The sequence below is a fragment of the Chenopodium quinoa genome, unplaced genomic scaffold (genome assembly GCF_001683475.1).
Source record: "Chenopodium quinoa cultivar QQ74 unplaced genomic scaffold, ASM168347v1, whole genome shotgun sequence".
Classification (NCBI taxonomy): domain Eukaryota; kingdom Viridiplantae; phylum Streptophyta; class Magnoliopsida; order Caryophyllales; family Amaranthaceae; genus Chenopodium; species Chenopodium quinoa.
Genome location: NW_018742390.1, coordinates 3,033,482 through 3,057,751, shown reverse-complemented (window position 1 = coordinate 3,057,751; position 24,270 = coordinate 3,033,482). Strand labels below are relative to the sequence as shown.

At 37.4% G+C, this 24,270-nt stretch overlaps 1 protein-coding gene across 1 annotated transcript; it reads right to left on the bottom strand.

The window, feature by feature from the left end:
* Positions 1 to 18,513: 18,513 nt before the first annotated feature.
* On the bottom strand, positions 18,514 to 20,190 carry LOC110699800. The gene is made up of 2 exons (XM_021877316.1): positions 18,835 to 20,190; positions 18,514 to 18,741 (listed from the first exon to the last, which is right to left on the bottom strand). Exons 1-2 carry the CDS (start codon positions 20,188 to 20,190, stop codon positions 18,514 to 18,516), a joined length of 1,584 nt encoding a protein of 527 aa, XP_021733008.1.
* Positions 20,191 to 24,270: the final 4,080 nt, after the last annotated feature.

The following is a 24,270-nucleotide window of genomic DNA, read 5'->3' as shown; positions in this document are numbered from 1 at the left end:
TGAAATACTTAGAACTTTTCGAGTCTCATCCACTCATTCTAAATCATTTCCGAAACAAATTCAGGAATTAAAACAACAATCCTCCCCAGTGGAGTCGCGAAAAACTGTAGGGAATAATTTCAAGCCTTTAAAATCCTACTAGCTTGAACCCCACTGTGATCATACATTAAAGTACGGTGGCGTCCAAAAGGGAAGAAGATAGAGCAAAAGAGTCGCCAACAAGTTTTTAAGGAACTTGTAAACCGTTCACGAGGTGAAGGTTACACCCCTTAACGATCCAAGAGATCGTCAACTCCATAAGGTCATGAACCAAATAAGGGTTCGGGGATGATGGTACAAATCCAACCTAAAAGAGATTGAACCTGCCCTAATAATAGGCCTCTACTTTATTCTGCTCGTATTCATGTGCGCTTTCTGACTATCATACAATCAATAGGATTAACCCTAAACCTGTTTATCTATGTTGGTTGAATATTAATGCACATATAAACTATTATTGGCGATCACTTGAATTATAATCACAATTAACCTAACAAGATTATTAATTATCTTATTAAGCGTGGTTGCAAGTACCAATTCCCTTTAAACATGCAATAAAATGTGATCAAGCAATAAAATAAAATAATATGCATATCAAGCAACATAACAAATAATCAACATTAATAATAATAATAATATCAATCATAATCATGTTAAAGCATAGCAAGATCCTAGGCATGATACTAACAAGATTAATAACAAACCCTAGCATGTCACTAAACAATAAAAATCAAGTCTTTAAACCTAACATGATACTAACACGAATTAACATTAGGAAGAAAATAAAAGGCATCATAGCAATCATATTTAATATTAAAAATACCCTAGACATGATACTAGGAATATCATAATAATAATATAAACATGATATCTACATCATATTATCAATTAATTAAAGCACTTACTTGGATGCCTCGTACCTCTTTCTAATAACAAAATACACACATTAGTAACTTCAAGGAAAAATAATAATCAAGACAATTAAATTAAATAATTGAAATAGAGATTTGGGACCAAACCCTCAGAAATTAAAACCTTTCACGTCTAGGGCGAAGACAACTTCGAATATGGCTAGGTGTTTCTAGATCTTGTGAATACGAAATTTTGTATTAAAAAGCAAAGTATTAAAGGAAGAACGAATTTTAATGAAAGCTTGATGAAAAGAGATGAATGAAAAGGATTATTGAAAGAAAGTTGATGATCGATGATGCTTGTTGATGAATGATGAAGATAGTTGGTGAAAACTTATGAATAAAGAGAATTGGTGAATGATAGATGTAGATGATCCCTGGAAACGGAGTTTTTGATACGATATTTATATAGAAAATCATCCAAAAAAGATAATTTATCAAAACAGAGTCTGAAGATCCCAAAACCACCTTGGCGCAGGGACCAGTGGCTAGCGCCAGGCGCCAATGGCTGGCGTCTGGCGCCAATCCTGGTTCCAGGCGCCAAGGCCTGGGGTTGGACGCCAAATTGGATTTCAACGCGTTTTCAAAAATCTGATAAATTTCCCGTACTGGAAGATAAACTAATATAATTTCAGTCGAAAATGCTATTTGATCTAATTAAAACTCTGAAGAATCCTAATTGAATTAAGAATGATAAGACCTTCTAGAATGTTCTAGAAGACCAAAACCATTCATAATTGCATTAGGAATGATAAATCATATTAGGCCCTCCCCTAGATCATTGGGTCGTATTTAAAGCTCAAACCGGGCCCAGTTTGGTAAATTGGCCATAAATTCCTCAATATTCATCGGAATTGGGGTTATAATATATCGTTGGAAAGGTCTTTGCAAGCCCCATCCTACTACACCACTATTGAACCCATATCATGGACCAACAAAACTGGATTGGCTGTTTTCTTAAAATAAAGTTTTCAAAAACAGAGAGAAGAGAAAAGAATTAAAACTTTCCGCAACACCAGACCTTTCCACACTTTCGTTTCCTTCGATTATGATTCGGCGTGAAAGGTACTCATCACTGGGTTTGGTTTTGGGGAGACACAAATGGGTGTCTACAAGGTGCTAACATTGTTTGAGTGGGTGGTTTTGGAAGAAGAAGGATTGTCGTTCTTCTTACCTTTCCAGCCACTGTTACAGTTATTATTAGCAGCTTTTTGTTTAGCAAAGTCGTCTTCAATGTTAATTCCAATGTCATAGACGACCTTAAAGGTATCCAATTTGTTTTGATACTTAAGATGTTTGGAGTACTTTTCTTGGAGGTTCTTAATTTATATTCTCACAGATTCCTTTTCACTAGGTACCTCAATCATCTTAGCAAAAGTTTCCCTCCACTTATTAAAGAAAGAAGTGAAACCTTCATTCTCTTTTTTCTTAAGTATTTCAATTTACCTATGATCAGTTTCAATTTGAATATTACATTTATACCTATCAATGAAAGCGTTTACAATAGATTATTGTCTTTGTCAAGGGAAAATAACCATTGTTGACAAACGGTTTCAAGAGATAAATGAAAGACTTTCCTATCAATCCCCTTAATATTCATTATTGTCTCGAAAGCTCTTAAGTGGAAATAAGGGTTGTCTGTTGCCTTGAACTTAGGGATGTCGTTGGCATTGAACTTCTGCGGAAGAAGCTCCTTGTCCACCGAGACCCCTTGCGAGCTAATGTCCCTGAATCTGTAGTCATTGGATATTTTGCTTAAGCTTTCTTGAATGAGCTCCATTTGTTGTTGTTTCACAGGGTCATTGATTTGGAGGGTTAAAGCCTTCAACACCTCAGTAACGCTAGACATTTGCTTCTTAAGCTAATTGGCTTCTTCTTGACTCACCATTATCTTCTTAGCTTTTCTTTTTCGACCGACTGGTTTATCAAAAAGTTGAACTTGAATGAAGAGGTTGTCCTTGATTAAACGCCCTTCCTTTCTTGACCACACGCTGTAAATTAAACCATTTAATTTGTTTTAATGACTTGACTCAAATTGACTTTGACTTTACTAGTTTATGAAAGAGAAAAAAAAAGGAAAAGTAGGGTGCATATTTTGGAAATCAAGTATATGGGTTCAAACAAGTGTGGTTTAATTAGAGGATTAATATTCGACTTACCCCCCTTAAAAAAAATGACGGAAAATACGCGCATACAAAACTTTCTAGACATGGTCAAAGTGTACATTCATATTAGTGTGTGCTTTATTTGTGAGTGCAAGTGACATGCTTTGACTCTTGTGTATGACCATGAGACTAAGTGCTTAGACTCAATTGAGGACTAAATAAGGCTGCTGCCATTAACAAAATGATCAAACTGATTAATAAACTGTTTAATTAGACTCGTCGTGGTGACTCGAGCAAAGAATTGAACTGTCGCCAAAGCAACAATACTGTCGCTGCACTCTACAGTGCAGCGCCAGACGACAGGGTTGTCGCCCGGCGTTGCACAACAACGTTTGGCGCCACAACCCAAAATTTTACGCCATTAATTGAACATCGATGTGGGACTGTTTTCAGTATTTTTACTCTAAAGGAAGAGGTCTATATTCGTACTAAGTCAGTTTGATAAATTTATTAGACTTTAATTACTCAAATTAATTAATTGATTAATTAGGCAATGTCCTTTTAGTCATCAATTAGTTTATTTATACTTCATCACAAGTCAAACAAACGGTTAGGAAAAACACATTGAGTATGCACAACAAATAATGCACAAGTAATCAAGTAAGCATAGTATGATGCAATGAGTTTGCAACCTAACCATGGCTCTAGTTCTCTAAAGTTCAGGATATGGGTTAGTCAAAGAGGGTCCATGGTTATGAGTCCGGATGCACCACGTGGAAGCCTTACCTTTGGAAGACTTTGCGTGTGTGGATGGGACCCTGGGAGTTAAACTCGCTTCCATGGTTTGGTGAATTCAACATTCTCGGATGTACCCTTCGTTTCCAAAAGCGTTCGATTGGGTAGATGGAGCATGAATTCCCAGAGGGTTATGTCCATATGTTGAACACATATGGGTTTCAAAAAAGAGAGAAAAACTCAATAAGGAAGTAGAATCAATCCAACAGTGTTAGAGCTAGTCAAAACAAGAATGTAGAGTTCTGGCTCGGTATTGGAAGAACTTGGCACCAGACAACAGAGTCTGTCGCCAGAAAATAGCTCCGTCGCTAGACGAAAAAATTGTCGCCAGGCGACGCACTCTATTTTCTAGACGCTAGTTCTACATGCCTCAGCAGCTTGTTGTGTTCTTAGAATTTTCCAGTTTTTGCAGTATTATTTCAATTCTAGTTGTGAAAGATATTTCTCAAATTTTCTACGTGTAAAAATCCTATGTTTTTGACTCATCACGGATGGTCTTTCTAATGAGAACCTTTTTTATGCTTATGATAATAATGTTAATCAAAATTAAGCACATGAAATACTTAGAACTTTTCGATTCTCATCCACTCATTCTAAATCATTGCCAAAATAAATTTTAGGAATTAAAGTAGAAATCCTCCCTAGTGGAGTCGCCAAAAATTTTAGGGAATATTTCAAGCATTACCCTAAACTTGAACCTCATTGTCATCATACACTTAAGCATGGTGGCGTTAAAAGAGAAGGAAGCTAGAGCAAAAGATTCGCCAACAAGTTTTAGGAACTTGTAAACCGTTCGCAGGGTGAAGTTTACACCCCTTAACGATCTAAGACATCGTTAACTCCAATAGATCTGGAACCAAGACTGGAAGTTCGAGAATGAAGGTACAAATCCAATCTAAAAGACAAATAACTCTCCCTATAAAATAGGCCTCTACTTTATTCTTCTCGTATTCATGTGTGCTTTCTGACTAACATGCAATCAATAGGTTTACCCTAAACCTGATTAATCTATGTTGGTTGAATATTAATGCACAAACAAAACTATTATTGGCGATCACTTAAATTAAAATCAAATTAATCCTAAACAAGATTCTTAATTATCTTATTAAGCGTTATTACAAGTACTAAATCCCTTTAAACATGCATAAAATGCGTGATCTAGAAATAACAATAAATATATATCAAGCAACATAATAATTAGCATAATCATAATTAATAATAATCATAAATCATAATAATATCATCATTACAATAATTATAACAATAATCATAACAATCATAATTAAAATAATCATGTTAAAGCATAATATTAATAGCAAGATCCTAGGCATGATACTAACAAGATAAATAACAAACCCTAGCATGCCACTAAACAATAAAAATCAAAGCTTTAGCCCTAACATGATACTAACATGCTATTAGGAAAGAAAATAGAAAGTATTATAGAAATCATAATTGATATTAGAAATTTTAGTTATTACCCTATACATGATACTAGGAAGATCAAAACATCCTAACATGATACTAGGAATCAATCAAAACATCATAACATGATACTAGGAAGCAAAATAACAATCTAAGCATTATTTCTATACCATAATATCAATTAAACAATTAAAGCACTTACTTGGATGTCTCGTATGTCTTTCTAATAAAAAAATACGCACGTTAGTATGTAACTTCAAGGATAATAATAAACAAAACAATTAAATTAAATAATTGAACTAGAGATTTAGGACCAAACCCTTAGAAATATCAAAGCTTTCACGTTTAGGGCGAAGCCAACTTCGAATTTGGCTAGGTGTGTCTAGTGCTAATGTATGAGGAACTGTTTTTGTAAAAGGTTATGCTAGAAAGAGGGAGTGAGAGAATAAGCTTTAGCTTAGAGAGAAAAGAGAATTATAGAATTCTGGTTGTTGAACAATGGAGCTCTAGAGACCCTATTTATAAGAAAATAGTTCGGAATCGATAGAAACGAATTAGAATTCGAAAAGGAATAAAACACTCTTCTGTCGCCAGCGATAGGGCTCGTCGCCAGGCGACAAACCTATCATTTGGTGTTGTAGAAGGTTTCTAACCCGTTTTCAACGCGGAATCTATATTTCAATAAAATCGAGTCGTAAAGTTTGTACGAAGGGTAAAATCGTATTTTCATTTAAAACACTTCTTTTACTCTAAATAAAACTCATAAAACATAATTTTCAATCCTAATCTCTTTAGGATTCAAAAGAACCTTATAGAAGATTCTAGAAGAATATAATCAATCATAATAGCTTTAGGAATGATAATTAATAATAGGCCCTCCTGTAGATCATTGGGCCGCATATAAGAACCAAACAGGCCCAGTTTAGTATTTTTGCCATAACTTCCTCATTATTCATCGGAATTGGGCTTATAATATATCGTTGGAAAGCTCTCTTCGAGTCCAATGTAACTAAACCATTATTGGACCCTTTTCATGGACCAAACTTAAACTGGATTGGCTATTTTCATAAAATAGAGCATTTTCGAAAATAGAAAGAAAGATTTTTTTTTATAAAACTAACCAAAAACATTAGACTTTTCACACTTTCACTTCATTCGATTATGATTCAACGCAAAAGGTATTCATCACCGGGTTTGGTTTTGGGGAAACACAAATGGGTGTCTACAGGTTCCGACACTCTAAGCTCGGAATCTGACGTCTTTGTTCACAATGCTCGAGCTACTCATTAATTCCTTCCGAATTAATTCGTCGTGTCGGTTCGTTAGTTGCTTGGGTGTGACTAAATATGTCAATTTGGGTAAACGGGTTGTGTTTGAGTCGGGTAAGAGTGAGTCGGGTAAATTCGGATCGGGTTAATGTTGTAACCTATGCGGGTCGAGTTCGGGTTGGGTCATGCTTGAGTCGGGTCACGTCAGGTAATACATCTTATCGGGTTTGGGTAGGGTTTAGGTCGGGTTAATAACAGGTCGGGTTACATTAGGGTCGGGTGAACAATAGGTTGGGATTAATTCAGGTTTTCATGGGTTAAAACAGGTTAGGGTAATTCTCGGGTTCGATTCCGGTTTGGTTAAGGTCAATAATTTGCGGGTTAGAATCAGGTCGGGTCATTCTCGGGTTTGAGTCAGGTACGGTTCAAGTAAATAATTTGCGGGTTATAATAAGGTTGGGTCATTTTTGGGTTCAAGTCGGGTTATGTTCAAGTCAATAATTTGTGGATTACAATGAAATTAGGTCATTTCCAAGTCTGGTCATATTCGGGTTAAACTAACTATAAATAGATAATTATCATTTTTACACTACTACAAAATTGGCCAAAGAGACCCGTCCAAATTAGCCAAAGAGACTGCCTTAGAGGCGGTCTCTAGCTAAGCGGTCTCTTTGGCTAAGAGAATGCTTCTTTAGAGGCGGTCTAAAGTTTCAAAACTTGTCACCTGTTATCTATAAAATCAGTCTCTTTGGGTGGTTGAAATATTAAAATTGTAGAAGCATAAAAGACCCTTTTTGTTAGAAAAACGGTCTCTCGGTTTAAAAATTGAGACCCGTGAACTTACAAAAGCAGTCTCTTTTATGAGTTCAAGAGAGACCAGCTATGTTAAATAGGCGGTCTACTGCTACATTATATTTAAAAAAAATTACGAAAACAAATAAACAATTTCATATTTTGCTCGAAAAATAATAATACAATCTAAGGTATATCTATTAATCTATAGTACATAATACATACGAAGTATTTACATATTAGATATGGAGTACTTCGTAATTTATAGTATGTATTCGATAATTTATCTAGGTCCTATAATCTATTAATCTGTAATCATATAAAAAGAAAATTAACACTAAAAATGAACTATCATCCACTTGTTTTATTGGAGTGATTATCTTCATCATCATCCGTTACCATTGTTGGGGTTTGGTGAGTCCGACTCACCGCGGAAACAAACCCAAAAACAAGACCGCACTCGCAATAAATAAAACCATAAACATAATTAAATTAATCACAAGATTAAGATAAAACGATTACCTTTGGAGCGTGCTTCGCCCGACCGGAAGGGTCTCTTACTTCGAAAGCAAGCCTCAAAATTACGACGGCCTCCAACGATAGTCCACCCACAACTCGACCACCGAAAACGGTCCAATGCCTTGGGGTTAGCAAGGCCTGACCAAAACCCGAGTAATTAATGAGTTCAAAGGTTTTCACAATGGTGATGCCTTTTTCAACTCTTACTCAAGTGCTTTTCCCAATACCCCAACTTGAGTATTTATAGGGAAATGCATGAGTGTGAAAAGCTCTCCCATCAATGTGGGAGAATTTGATTTTCCCATTTATTTTAAATCTAAAATAAAATTAATAATCAAACTAGTAATAAATCAACAAGTGGCAAGCATACAAGGAGGAGTAGGTGAGGACCACTTGGAGGGGGGGGGGGGGGACCAAACTTGCCCCCCATTCATACCCCCATAACCGGCCACCTCCCTTTCTTCTCCTCCATTTGAGTTGCGCCACATGGCAGCTCACTTGGGCACCCATGGTTGCCTTGTGGGCTTCCATGGGGTGGTTGTGAGGCTTTGGCCCACCTCACTTGCACCGAAAAGCGTGGGTTGCTAGCTGCCACGGCTTAGCAAGCCAAGCATCAAGTGTGCGGGCTGTTAGCTTCCACATGATAGCATTACCACGCACACTTGGTTCAGGTTGCTAGCTTTTTGTCGCGCTCCTACTAGCACTCGGTTTTACCAATGCTAGGGATATTTCGGTCATTGTTGATTTATTATTATTCACGTCTTGTCTTTTACTATTTTCGACTCGACTTTCGACGCTCGGTTTCAACGCTCCAAGCTCGAATTTTGGACGTCTAAATATTAATTACTCGGTCGACTTATTAATTAATTCCTAATTAATTCGGCGCTTCAGTTCGTTAGTGGCTTGGTTCAGTCAAGATTAAGATGTAATATTAATTATGCATTAATATTACTAATCGGAAGCGGCCTCCACCCAGGAATTTCGATCACTTGACCTTACTGAATATATTAGCTTTCTAATAATTCTGAACCCACTAACGGAATAGTACACTTGTTCGAAGGACACCATTCCTTTCAACCATCCTCGCCATCTATATCATATCACCGTTAAGCATTAGCTCATAGATAACCTATAATAAGAACAAATAATAATAAGGTTAGATTTTCACTTAACACAAGAAACAAAAAATAAAGATTTACACTAAATAGAAGCTATACAAAGTTAAATAAAATTAAATTCATAATACTAACAATGTACACATAAATAGTGAAATTAAAAAGCAAAAACAGAAAAAAATAACCAAAATAAAAATTCAAAAATTACCCATTTTGTATAATCACAAATTATATCAAAAATTTACAATCGAAATAAAATAGTAAAAAATAAACCAAAAAAAAAAAAATTTAATCGATAAGATCTAAACCAACATCAGAATAGAAAATGAAAATGAAAACTATTTTTTTTAAATCAAAATAAAAACACAAAAATAAAAATTGAAGAAGAAAAATAAAAAACGGAGGTTATAAACTCTAAAAACGAAAATAAAAATTAGATCTAAATAATTATTTTAAAATTATCAGACTTGAAAACCAAAAGCAAACGAGAAATTAGATGAATAGATCTTAATCAAATTATGAAAACGATATTTGGAGAACATACAATGAAAACAAAAACAATATGCTTAACAAGGCCAGCCTTGAGACCAAGAAATCGAGCAAATTGACCAACCCATTCACAATCACAACACTAAATAATTATTAACAGCAATAACATGAACCCTTTACCCATCAAAGCATTGAGGTAGTCTGATAATATTGCAAAACGAGAATCAACACTCCCTTTACCCATAGTTCTACAATTTTTACTTCATTTTAGCGAGATCTAAAATAAAAAATAAATTAAAATTGAGGGTATGAAAAAACAATTGAGGTAATAGAATGAAGCCATTATTTTTTGAAAATAAAAACCTGTTCTTAGTGGTAAACAATGATATGTCATTGAAATTGGAAGCGAGTTGTTCATGAAGTCGCCAAATGGGAGATCATCTTCCTTGACGGTCCATCCTTTTTATAAGACGACTCAGAAAATCAAGAGGAGAAGCTTGAACGCCATTAAAAGGTACTTTTGAAGCTCCATTGGTTTGTCTATGGAGACGAATTGAAAGCGAAAAAATTTATATAGTACCGAGGTTGAAGAAAATGATAAACATAAAAAAGACTCATAAAACGAATTGAAAGATGAATTGAAACAAGAAATGGAGGAATTAAAATTGAAAAGAAGGAATAAGGAGTTTGAGGTAAGAGGAAGAGAGAAAGAGGAAGAGGAGGCGGATTGAAGAAGGAAAATTGGGAAAGATTTTAGTGTTTAGTTATATTTTATTCATGGAAATAAGCTAGGGAGACCGGTTAAGCTCACCACAGGTCTCTCCAAAACATATACTAGTATTTTTTTTAATGAAAAGAGAGACCGGTTATGTAAAAACACAGGTCTCCCATTTTTAATTTAAAAATAATAAAATTTATAGAGATCTGTTATGTTTGAGAAAGGGTCTTTGTTTTTTTTTCTTTTTTTTTTAGAATACTACGAATGAGACCGGTTGTTTGTAATGTTGGGTATCTTGAAACACGGAGACCAGTTGTTTGATTAACGGGTCTCTTATTTCGGGTCTCTTTGGGCATTTTATAGTAGTGTTATCAAGCTAATTATCCTTTGACTACAATATATATGGCAACATACTAGGGAACTATAGTCCATAATTTAGGAAGATAATTATCTTATTTGACCATATAACAAATACTTCCTCTGTTCTTTTTTACTTGACCTGTTTCTTTTAACACGCTTGCCAGTACAAAACATTAACGATCAATAACTTAAATTCTCCATAAGTAAATATTATATAAGTTATATATTATGACAATACTTATTGAGACAAATCCAAAAAGATAATAAGTGAATATATATTTTCTTACATATTATTCACAAAATACGGTCAAAGGAGGGGTGGTTAATAGTGTAAAAGTCAAAGCGGGTCAAGTAATAAAGAACGAAGGAAGGGGGATGATACTCTTTTCGTTTGCTGGCCTAGACCGACTTGGTCTCTATAGACAAAATTCTTTGATAAAAAATAATAAGGTGGTCTAAATTGAATTTAAGGCGATTTGAAAACGGGTCAGGAACAATTTTGGTTGAATTTAGGTCGTTTCAATAACAAGTCGTGTTGATTTCGAGTCGGGTGCGTAGTAAATCGGGTTGAATTTTTGGGTTGGGTTAGTAATAGGTTGGGTAAAATTTGGGTCGGGTCAATAACAAGTCGGGTTGAATTTGGGTTGGGTCAATAATAAGTTAGGTTGATTTCGAGTCGGGTTTGTAATAGGTCGTGTTAGGAACTGGTCGGGTTGAATTCAGGTTGGGTTAGTAATAAGTCGGGTTAAATTTGGGTTTTGACGGGTTAAAGCGGGTTTGGGTTAATTTCGGTTCAAGTCGGGTTCGGTTCAGGTCAATAATTTACGGGTTACATTCGGGTGGGGTCATCTCCAGGTCGGTTCATGTTCAGGTTCGGGTTTCATATACTTAGGTCAACTCGGGTCTTGGGTTGGTTTCAGGTCGGGTTTGGGTTACCATTTTTTCAAGTTCAGATCAGTCGGTTAATAATCGGGTTTGGGTCGGTATTTAGGGTCGGGTTAGCTTTTGACAACTTTATGTGTCGCCCGAAGGGTTTAGTAAATATTAAGCTGTAATATTAATTACTCATTAATATTACTGATCGGAAGCGGCCTCCACCTAGGCATTCCGATCACTTGACTTCACTGAATAATACACTTGTTCGAAGGGAACCATTCCTATCAATCTCCCACTTATCCTTCCGGATAAGTGTGCTTTTAATGAATAAAAAGTAATACTGCAAGTGCACGATGTCTGTTCTTTGCAGAGACTTAGCAAATACGGGTCAAATCCCACAGGGAGACATGTTCTATTAGTTTTTGCCCAATTATTATAAACTATTTCAATAAACAAAGAGTGAAGTGATGATCAATTTGTAGGAGTTTATAGGTACTACGTAGCAGAAATAACATGAATCATATTCATAAAGCACTTAAACCAAGAATCGCATGCATACCACACAAGACACATAATCATACCTTTGATGCGTGAATTCCACGAAGCTCTTCGACAGGAAAATCAGGGAGAGAATAGAGCCCCAAGCGTTGCTCCTCTACATAGTCCACGAGATTCGAATGAGCCGTCCACCAATACTGGATTGGTCGAGTAATTGAGGAAAACCGCGATCACCACCTTTATGAACAACCAACCACCGCATGAACGACCACCACCACGAGACACCACCGGCGTCGAGAAGGAGGAGAGAGTCGTGTGAGAGAGAGGACTTTTAGAGGGGTTGGGTTGCGTGTTTTCTAATTAGGGTTTGATCAAAATGATCAGTCAATTGATTGCTTGCAAACCCTAGGCACCTAGTCTATTTAAATCTCATTATAATCAGACTAGGGCACGCAGCCCAAAACCCCTTCTAATCCTCCATATGGCCGGCCACCTAGAGTGATGAGGCCCGTGATGGGCCTCGTCCTCTAATGCTCGAGCTAGCCCCTTAATGTGACCTTATAGGATCCGTCCAATTGGGATTTGGGCTATTTTACTAGTCTAAAGATCGTTAGTACCTCTAACTATGGAAAAACGACGATACAAATGTACGAACTTAATTGTCTCCATAATTTGATCCAATTATATATCTAGTAATTGCTCACGACGAAGACATAAATCCTTCAATCTCCCACTTGTCTGAGACAAGGGTGTAATATTTAAATTCCTAAGTCAATATATGTGTCGATTTGACAATATAATTGCATCACATGTCGAGATCATATTAATCTACTAATCGTTTCTTGAAATATGAGTTAGAATTACAAAACTAAATGATTTGTGTAATGCATTTGAACGCGGCCACGTATTTTCTGAATTCTCCCTCTTCAAACAGCCATGACACATTTCCTAATTTAATAGGTAGACTCTATCCAATCTTGTGGCAACAAGCCTCCCACTGAACTTCTAAAATAACCAGGAAACACCCTTTATAATCTCTAGTTACGTCTTGACGTTTGAGTGTACCATAGTTATGACATCCATTGAATGAAATCAATGTTCCACTTATGTCAAAGTAATTCACTAATATATACGGAAGCTCTATACTTGAACTTTAAAGTAGGTCATTTGTTCGATCATGCATCATTCATGCATATCCAAGTGATTGACCGAGCATCACTATTCCCCTATAGCCCATGAAACTGCGCTATCCAATCAATCTTACTTGCTAGTCCTTTTATTGAAATCATTTATGTCCACTTTAATGATCTCGAACTAGGAACTTAAACAATATATGAATTTTGTTCGCCTGTGGGGTTTCATTCATCAGGTCATCAACCTGATAAGCCCATCAATTCCTAATTATTTTGGACATTTTATTTAATATTCAAAACCATAATTAAATAAGAGAAATGAAATTTCAGTTTTAAACATAATTCTGCAAATAAATGCATTCCTTATGTAATACAACTTGAATTACCTAAATTGCTTCAATCCAAGACTTTAATATGACTCTCATACCTTAGTCTACGGAAGAGGTTTATTAGTTTCTCACTCATAATAAAACTTTGCAGATCACGGCATCCTGCTTGTCATTGATCTCATAAATGAGGTGATATCTCATATCTATTTGTTTGGATTTATGATATGACCCTGACTCCTTTGTTTTGGCAAAGATGTCCTCTATTCATAAGACAGTTTGATCTAAACATTCTCCTTAACTACTCTTACTATAGCTACATGCATATATTTTGACTATGAGTATGCAATAGTATTCTGCTTTGAACCCTATCAAGCTTACTGTCCTTATTCATATAGACACGAATATGCATCTTGATCAACATCTACAGTCATCATGCCTGTTTGGTAAACTTGCATCCGTATAAATTTTGACAACTTGTTTACTTTTAACACCATTAGCTAGAAATATTCCTTTAGTTCTTCTCAAGTACTCAAGGATCTGTACTTTGCAACTTTTAATATGTGTTCTGAATTTACATGGAACCTGTTACCCGTGCACAAGTCATATGCTACATTTTTCTTTGTACATATCATTGCACATATTATGGACCCTTTTGCAAAAGCATAAGGTACACTATCAATATAACTCAACTCTATTAGCTTTTGAAGGCATTGAGTTTTACAGAGCGTACTACCATGAAACATGGGAAAACATCCTCTATTAGAGTCTTGCTTCATGAACTTATCAAGGTCCTTATCATTATAAGTCTCTTGATTCATTCCAATCATTTTTCAAGATTCACTTCATGGATCTTGATTCCCAATATGTACTCAGCATCTCCTAAATCTATTATATAGAAACAACCCTCTAACCATTGCTTGACTTACTTTAGCATTGATATGTCATTTAATATTAACTGTATGTCATCTACATACATGAACAAGAAGACCAATTGCTCCCACTAAAATTCTTGTCTCTACAAGATTCCTTTTCGCTCTTTAAGGAAATCAAACTGTTTGATTGCCTAATCGAAACGAATGTTCCAACTCCCTGATGTTTGCTTCAATCCATTAAATGAATTTTTGAAGTATGCAAAACTTTCTTGGATTTCTGGATTTCAAAATTCTTAGGTTGTATCATATACATATCCTCCATCAAGAATATTCCATGAAGGTGATTTTGATCTCCAATGCTAAACTTCGTAATCGAAATAAAAAATCACTAGAAGAATCCGAATAGATAGGCTTACCCAACTAATAGGTTTGACCCTATTTGTAAGACTATCATGTACTAACACATCTTCACAGACATGGAGTCCATTATGGATTTCTTGGCTTTAGGCCATTTCATGAGTTGGCACTTATCCAAAGCTTACTTGTAGGGCATGGATTCCAACCATTCCAATAGGAAAATTTTAAAATCCACCATTTCTTAAAATTTCAACAAACTGTTTGTTTTGATCCCAAGTAACCTACAATATGTATGAGCGATAATAGAATTATTCTCTTCAACTCTTTGAAGCCTTTCATTCTCGTAGGACGATAGAAGTCTCGCTAGTTGATTTAGCTTGCTTCGACACATGTTTTTATCAAATTAGCTGATTTCATGTGCATTCGTCTCTGATGCAGTGTTATCCACATCCACTTGTTGCTCGTCTCGAATCTCATCGAAGATCTAACTTTACTCCCACTTGGATTTGTAGGAAGAGATTTCTTTCTATAAAGACCCTATCGCGAGCAACAAACACTTTGTTTCTACACGATTGTAGGAATAACACCTCTTAGTTTCCATGAGAAAACCCATGAAGAAGTATTTTCTGATTTAGGGTGCATTATGACATTTTTCATAACCCTTAATCCTGTTTAGAAAAGATAACTTTTGGAACATTTCCAAATCATAACTCTTATGATATATTTTCTACTGCTTTGGTTAAGTTTCCTGTTTTGTATATTCGCAATTGTCGTTGTAATGTATATCCTCAAAACGATATCTATGAATCATTAAATCTTTGATCGAACAATAGCAAGCAAATTTTATTTCCTTCTTCATAAACATAATGTTGGAATGTGACTCGAGAATCAATCGAGGCTTGGCATATAAGCTAAGGGGATGAATTACTTGTGTTAAGCAAGGAAGCATTGGATGGGTCAACTTAAACTGGAAATATCTCTCAAACTACTTGGAGTTTTGAGGTGATTAGAGTTGGAGGTGAAATATTTTTTCAAGAGCTTTCCAATGATAGGTCATAAGCTTAATTCCAATAAGAACCGAGGAAGTTATAGCTGTTTTACTACGAGTTAACTGTGCTGACGCGAATAGGAGATGCACGTCCGTGCCAAATATGGCACGTCCGTGCTGGGCATGTCTGTGCCTACCTGATAGCCTTTCCAAATCTGTCGGGGGTATAAATACCCATTAAGGGTTATTTTGTTTATCATCCCCAAATTGAGTGAAACATAATTAGAGCTAGGGTTCTTGTTCTTGAAACCCTTGTGCTTTAGAGTGGAAATTAGTGAGAGATTACTCTTGTAAACACTAATTATAATCAATACAATAATTCTCCTTGTTCTTTGGTGGGTTTTATAGTCTTCAAGTAATTGCTTGAAGAATTTTTCCACCATCCAATTTCTTGTCTCTTTTACCATAAAATTTCTTAATTGTTCTTGCTAATTACTTCAATTATCAACCATTTGCTCTAACAAATTGGTATCAAGAGCTAGGTTAGATCCTTGGGTAAAAATTAGGGCTTGTTCTTGGTTGATTTAAAATTGAAGGTATTTTGGCCATCGGAGGTTCAAAATTTGATATTGAGAAATTTGACAGGTCAATCAACTTTGGGTTATGGAAGTTGAAGATGAATGCCATTTTGGTTCAAAATGGCTTGGATGAGGCAATGCTTGGGACTAAGAAGAAGCCTTCGGATATGTTGGAGGAGGAGTTCAAAAAGTTAGAAAAGAAAGCTCTCTTCTTGATTTAATTGAGCGTTTCTAATGAGGTGTTGAGGGAGGTAGCGAAGGAAACAACGGCGGCGGGGTTATGGTTGAATCTTGAGTCGCTCTATATGACAAAATAGGTAACCAATCGACTTTTGTTGAAGAGAAAACTACATGAACTCAAACTTGAAGAAGGTATATCCTTGAAATCTCATCTTGATGAGTTTGATTCTTTAGTTATGGACTTGCATAAAATAGATTTTACTTTAGATGATAAGGATTTAGCTAGTACATCTTACCATGACGATTCGGCGGCGGTGGCTCAGAGTGATAGTGATGATTCAATTCTTCTTGTGGTTGAATCGAATTCAAGGTCCAATGACAAATGGATACTTGATTCGGGTTGTTCTTATCATATCACTCCCAATCGACATTGGTTCTCTACTTATGATAGTGTTCAAGGTGGAGTGGTGCTAATGGGCAATAGTGCGGCTTTCAAGGTTGCGGGGATTGGAATGGTTAAGGATCAAGATGTTTGATGGAATGGTCCGCACTCTATCAAATGTGCGTCATGTTCCGGATATGACTAAGAACTTGATCTCATTGGGCTCTTTGGATAACAATGGTTGCTGGTGCACTCTTGAAAAGGGTGAACTTAAGGTTGCTTTGGGGGCTCTAGTTGTGATGAAAGGCAAGAAGATTGGCTCACTCTATGAGTTAATCGGGTCGATGGTTGAGGGTTCGGCATCAGCGGTGTCTTCGTCAATGTCCGAGTCCAATAATACGAAGTTGTGGCATATGAGGCTTGGGCACATGAGTGAAAGAGGTTTATCGGAATTTTCCAAGAGGGGTCTATTGGGTAATCAAGCTACGGGTTCTATGGAATTTTGTGAGCATGTGTGTTCGGGAAACAAAGAAGGGTTAGCTTCAAGGCGGTTACAAATAGAACCAAGAGTACACTTAGGGATGGCAACGGGTCGGATCCATATCTAGATCCGTTTTTATACCCTGGATCCAGATCCGCTCCGGATCCGTCGGGTCCAAATTTGAGGGATCCATATCCATATCCCCTGGATCTTACGGATCCGGGTCCAAAACGGATCTTAAACGGATCCTACACATTGTACCTATTATTTAACAAAATATCTAGTTTTCAAGTAACAAACAATAAGATTAAGATACGATATATACTCATCCATAAAAAACAAACAAACTATTATATCCCACCCATCAGATAACAAACACTTAGATAAAGGTTCATACGAAAAAATAAAATGTAAAATCGAAAACTTGTGAGCAGAAAATTAATGAAAGAGATCCACTAATTTAGATTATGAGTATACCAGAAATAAGACTAGATAATGAGTATGAATTAGTTTGAACAATAATTAAATGACATTAAAATTTAATAAAACTAAAACGTAAAGTAAGGACTTGAGTATACTAGATTTTTTTTTTTTTTTTTTTTTTTTTTTTTTTTTTTTTTTTGGAAAATAAGATTTTATTACCAAAGAGAGAAAGTTACAACTTACAAAAGCTAAGTTATAACTACCACCAGAACACCACAAGACCTGAAAACAACAGGCCAACCCCAAAACCAGTTCTAGATCCAAACCTAGCCACCTTCTAGGAAGGGTTCTAGGAAGGGCCTATAACAACTGGACTCAGATTTCCGGCCACCTTCTAGGAAGGTTTCCGGAAACCAGGACCAGACAACAATACCAGCAATAAACAACAAAGCCAAACACCCAAAAAAATACCAAAAAACAACAATCAGAAGCAGACATGCCTGCAAACTGACCAGTAAACCAACAAAAACAAAAAAACAAGCAACAACAAAAGCAACAAAACTAGCACCATCATCAGACAACAAGGCACAGAGCAAAGGGCAGCAGCCAGCAGTGCACAGCCAGCAGAAACAGCAGTGCACAGAAGAACAAACAGCAGTGCAGCAGCAACAACCAGCAGTGCAACAACAACAAAACAACAGTGCAGCAGCAACAGACAACAGTGCAGCAGCAACAGACAACAGTGCAGCAGCAACAAACAACAGCAACAGACAGCAGCAACAAACTGCAGCAACAAACAGCAGCAACAAACAGCAGCAACAAACAGCAGTGCAGTAGCACAAACAGCAGAGCAGCAGCAACATCAAGCAGACAACAATGCTCAGCAGTGCACAGCAGCACAACCAGTAGAACACAGCACCAGCAGTGCAGAGACAACAAAGAAGACAGCAGCAACCAGTAGAAAACAGAGAGATACAGTCAGTAGAAAAAGAACAGCAATACAATAAAGATGCAACGGGAATCTCAACTTCAAGTAAATAAAAGCACCATCAGAACCCAACACCAAAAAAAAAAGAGCCAAACGAGCAACCAGAACAAGACAGATAATCTGAGTGAAAAAGAAACTAGAACGGAAACACTAGAAGCCAGAGACAAGCTCCTAAACAATCAAATATTTGCTTCACGCCGGGATTCTACAAACTGAATGAAAAACAATATCCCTAACTAGGGCATCAACAGATTTCCAGCAACCAGTAAAGAGAACTGCATTCCTTTGGATCCAAATACCATAAACTGTTTCAGTGAAGGCCACCTGGATCACTTTATTCTTCAATCTAGAACTTTTGCAGATTTTCTTCATCCAATTGACCTCATCACTAAACTGTTGAACATGCTTGGAAACATGTAAAATACCCAACACCTTGCTCCAAACCTTCCTAGAGAATTCACAATCAAAAAATAAATGCTGAACACTTTCATTGCCATTCAGACATAAGAAACACCTTGGATCACAAGAGATGTGCCATTGAAGCAACCTATCCTTAGTGACAAGCCTATTCCACAAAGCTAGCCACAAGATAAAAATACTTTTGGGAGTTGCTAAGTTATGGCAAGTAACTCTCTTCCAAGGAACTTTAGGCACTTGAGGCCTAATATCAGCATAAAGCTTCTTGATTTTCAACTTGTTTCCTTGTATGAAACCATCCCATCCCCCTTGATCATTCACAACATCTCTATAACTCAAAATCTTCTTCAAGAACCAAGAGCATCTAGCAGGGGTAGGGGTGGTCCAACAATCTTTATGCTTGAAATAGTAGATATGGACCCACTTAACCCAAAGATTATCAGCCTTGTGAGCAATATCCCAAAGTAACTTAGTGACTGCTGCTTTATTCCACTTAGGAAGAGAAAGCAAGTTCCATCCACCACAAACTTTAGGAAGACAGACATTATTCCAAGCAACCAAAGACTTCTTAGCAGGGGCAGAGGATCCAGTCCAAAGAAAGCACCTGAACCTAGCCTCAATCTCTTTCAGAATTTTCTTCGGAAGAATAAAAATTTGAGCCCAATAAGTCTGGATACCAAACAACACACTCTTCACCAATTGAAGCCTCCCGGCATAAGACAAGTGTTTAGCCATCCACCCTTGTATTCTAGCAGTGACCCTCTCCACCAAAGGCCTACATTGAGCATTAGTAAGCTTTTTGGAAGAGAGAGGGACCCCAAGATACCTAAAAGGAATGGTACCTTGAGAAACACCAAAAAGCTCCCTCAACTCTTTCTGTACATCAATAGAGACCCCTCCAAAATAGACTTCACTTTTATCAAGATTAGCAGAAAGCCCAGAGGCACCTGAGAATTTTGAGAAGGCTTGGAAGAGAAGCTTAACAGAAACACTATCAGCTCTAGAAAACATCAATAAGTCATCAGCAAACATCATGTGAGTTAGGTTTAACTTTTCACATCTAGGGTGAAAGTTAAAATCAGGAGATAACCTAAGCTCATCAAGGCATCTGGAGAGGTATTCCATACCAATAGCAAAGAGAAAGGGAGACATAGGGTCACCTTGTCTTAACCCTTTCTTAGCTTCAAAGGGGGGGGGGGGGCAGGAAAACCATTAATAAGAATAGAGTAAGAGACAGAAGTAAGATAATTCCAGATCCAATCAACAAAACTCTGAGGGAAACCAAGCTTCTGCATGACAGTGATCAAGAATCCCCACTCAACTGAATCATAATCTTTCTTCAAATCCACCTTAACTATACACCTGGGAGAGATAAATTTGTGATCGAGTATACTAGATTTCATAATGTGAGTCTGACTTGCGAGCTTGTGCTCCCCGGAGATGATGGCTCAGACTCACAGTCGCCGGCAATATAGGCTGAATCCGCTAGTTTTTGGTCGGCGGTAGAAAAAGAAAGAGGAGAGAGAGTGTGTTGTGCTTGGAGTTGTTGTTTGGGGGTTTTTAGAGACAGACTCAAATTCTCATTTACAAATGTGGGCTGGGCTTTAAAAATTATCTTATGTAAAAAAAATAAACAGGTAAACGGATCTGGATACAGATATTTCGATAAGACCTGTATCCAGATCCATTTTTAAGTGTAGGATCCGTATCCGACCCGGATCCATTGGGTCCAAATTTTAAATATCCATATCCGTGGAAACGGATATGGATCCACAGATCCGGGTCGGATACAGATCCATTGCCATCCCTAGGTACACTTGATTATATTCACTCGGATTTGTGGGATCCTTCTAAAAAGCCATCCTTGGGTGGTCACCGCTATTTGCTCACCTTTATTGATGATTATTCACGAAAGGTGTGGGTTTTCTTCTTGAAAAACAAAGATCAAGTCTTTGAGGAGTTCCAAGATTGGAAAACCTTGATTGAGAAACAAACCGGAAGGCAAATAAAGAGGTCGTGAACGGATAACGGGTTTGAGTTTGTGGAGAAAGAACTCACCAAGTTTTGCAAGAAACTTAGCATTGCTTGTCATCGCACTTGTACTGGAAGACCACAACAAAATGGAGTGGCGGAAAGGATGAATAAGACTTTGCTTGAAAAGGCTCGGTGTATGTTGTTCCAAGCGGGGCTAAGCAAGGGATTTTGGGCTGAAGCAGTGAAAATGACGGCTCATGTGGAAAAGCGATCACCACACACCGCTCTTGGGTTAAAGACAACGGAGGAGATGTGGTCGGGTTCGCCAGGAGATTATTCCGGATTGAGAGTCTTCGGTTGTCCGGCTTATGCATATGTGAATGACGGGAAGTTTGAGCCTAGAGCGAAGAAGTGTATCTTCTTAGGATACACGGATGGGGTCAAGGGTTATAGACTTTGGGACCCTAGAACATCAAGAATCATCACTAGCCGAGATGTTACCTTTAATGAGTCCGTATTTCTTCAAAAGGGTGATACTTATTCTTTTGAGCTTCCCGAGAAGCAGGTGGAGAATGATGACGGTGTTGATACTCATGAGAAGGTTGATGAAGTTCTTGATGATGATGGTGGTGTAGAGACACCACAAAAAGGAGGAGATGTTCCTTTCACTTCCTCCCCTTGGAAGGCCACCACACCTAGGAAGGAACAATCTTCCCACCAAGTGCAAAAAACAAGCCTTGCACATGGACGGGCTAAGAGGCCTATAAAGCCTCCGGTCCGGTTTGGTTTTGAGGAGATGGCGGCCTATGCATTGAATGTTGCTAGTGATGTAGTCGATCTTGAGCCATCTTCATATACCAAATCAATGGAGTGTGTTGACTCCAAAAGATGGCAATTGGCCATGGAAGAAGAGATGGAATCTCTTCACAAGAATCAAACATGGAAGCTTGTAGAGAAACCACGGGGCAAGAAAGTTATTGATTGAAAATGTGTCTACAAGTACAAAGAGGGAATTCCGGGGATTGAGGAGCCAAGGTGCAAAGAAAGAGTTCTAGCACGTGGTTTTAGCCAAGTTCTGGGAATCGACTACAATGAAATTTTCTCACCAGTGGTAAGGCATACTTCTATTTGTTCACTACTTTCTCTTGTTGCTATGCATGATTTGGAGTTGGAGCAATTAGATGTGAAAACCGCATTCTTGCTTGGAGAGCTTGAGGAGGAAATCTACATGCAGCAACCGGATGGTTTTGTTGTTGAGGGTAAGGAGGAGCATGTATGCTTGTTAAAGAAGTCCTTGTATGGTTTGAAACAATCACCTCGGCAATGGTACAAACGGTTTGATCAATGTATGTTGGGGCATGGTTTCTCCCGAAGTGACTATGATAGTTGTGTATACTTGAAGAAGGTGAGTGATGAAATTTTTTTGTATCTTTTTCTATATGTTGATGATATGCTTGTAGCGGCGAAAGACCTGTCTAAGGTCAAAAAGGTGAAATAAATGTTAAAGGGGGAATTTGAAATGAAGGATTTGGGGTCGGCAAAGAAAATTCTCGGCATGGAGATCATAAGAAACCGTGAGAGACGGAGTTTGTACTTATCCCAAGAAAAGTACATTGAAAAGGTCTTGGAGAGATTTCATATGAAGGATGCTAAGCCTGTTTCCGTTCCTTTAGTATCTCATTTCAAATTGTCATCCTTGGATTCTCCAAATTCCAAGGAGGACAAGGAGTTCATGTCATCCATCCCTTACGCCAATGCGGTTAGGAGCATTATGTATGCAATAGTTTGTACTCAACCGGACATTGCTCAAGCCGTAAGTGTGGTGAGTAGGTACATGGAAAATCCCGGAAAGGCACATTGGCAAGCCGTCAAGTGGATCCTTCGGTATTTGCGGGGTACTTCTAGCACTTGTATTTAGTATGGGCGGAATGAAGATAGCTTGATTAGTTATGTGGATTCCGATTATGGTGGTGACTTTGAAGATCGGAAGTCCACTTCGGGGTATGTGTTTTGCCTCGATGGTTCGGCTATTAGTTGGAGGTCGGCATTGCAAGAAGTGACCGCCTTGTCAACAACGGAAGCCGAATACATGGCTTTAACGGAGGGGTTCAAAGAAGCCCAATGGTTTGGTGGCTTTGTTGGAGAGTTGAGGTCGGAGAGATGTGTTCCTATGATGTATACTGATAGCTAAAGCGCTATACTCTTGGCTAGAAATCAAAATTCTTTTCATAGGAGGACAAAACACATCAATGTGAAGTATCACTATATTCGAGACACTATTGCTAGTGGCAAGGTAGCACTAGGGAAGGTGCATACTTCGGAGAATCCGACAGATATGTTAACTAAGCCTTTGCCGGTTGCAAAGTTTGAGCATTGCTCAAACTTGGTTGGTTGTTATTAGCTATGTTATTTTTGACACCCTTGTAAGGGTGGTTACACCTTTTGTAGGCGTTTTCATCTTTGTTGAAGATGTTGGTTACATCCGTTGTTTTTCGGATGGTTGTTGTGCTTACTTGACATGATTGATTATCTTGTTAAGGTGGAGAATTGTTTGAATGTGACTCGATAATCAATCGAGGCTTGGCATATAAGCTAAGGGGATGAATTACTTTTGTTAAGCAAGGAATCATTGGATGGGTCAACTTATAATGGGCATATCTCTAAAACTACTTAGAGTTTTGAGGTGATTCAAGTTGGAGGTGAAATCTTGTTTCAAGATCTTTCCAATGATTGGTCATAAGATTAATTCTAATAAGTAACAAGGAAGTTATAGCTGTTTTACTACGAGCTGTATGTGCTGACGCGAAAAGGGGATGCACGTCCGTGCCAAATATGGCACGTCCGTGCTGATGCAGCTCCATGTGAGCAATAGATACTGGAATGAGTTATATGGGCTTGCACGTCCGTGCCATATTTGGCACGTCCGTGCCTACCTGATACCCTGTCCAAATCCGTCGGGGGTATAAATACCCATTAAAGGTTATTTTGTTTATCATCCCCAAATTGAGTGAAACACAATTAGAGCTAGGGTTCTTGTTCTTGAAACCCTTGTGCTTTAGAGTGGAAATTATTGAGATATTACTTTTATAACCACTAATTATAATAAATACAATCATTCTTCTTGTTCTTGGGTGGGTTTTATAGTCTTTAAGTAATTGCTTGAAGGATTTTCCCACCTTCCAATTTCTTGTCTCTTTTACCATTAAATTTCTTAATTGTTCTTGCTAATTACTTCAATTATCAACCATTTGCTCTAAC

Bases quoted from the DNA above. Each gene is read 5' to 3' on its own strand.
- LOC110699800 (XM_021877316.1), bottom strand. From the start codon at position 20,190: ATGTCTCCCTTTCTCTTTGCTATTGGTATGGAATACCTCTCCAGATGC. The intron at 18,742-18,834 runs GTTTGTAGAATC...TTTTTCACTCAG, and splicing joins GGGATATTGTTTTTCATTCA to ATTATCTGTCTTGTTCTGGT.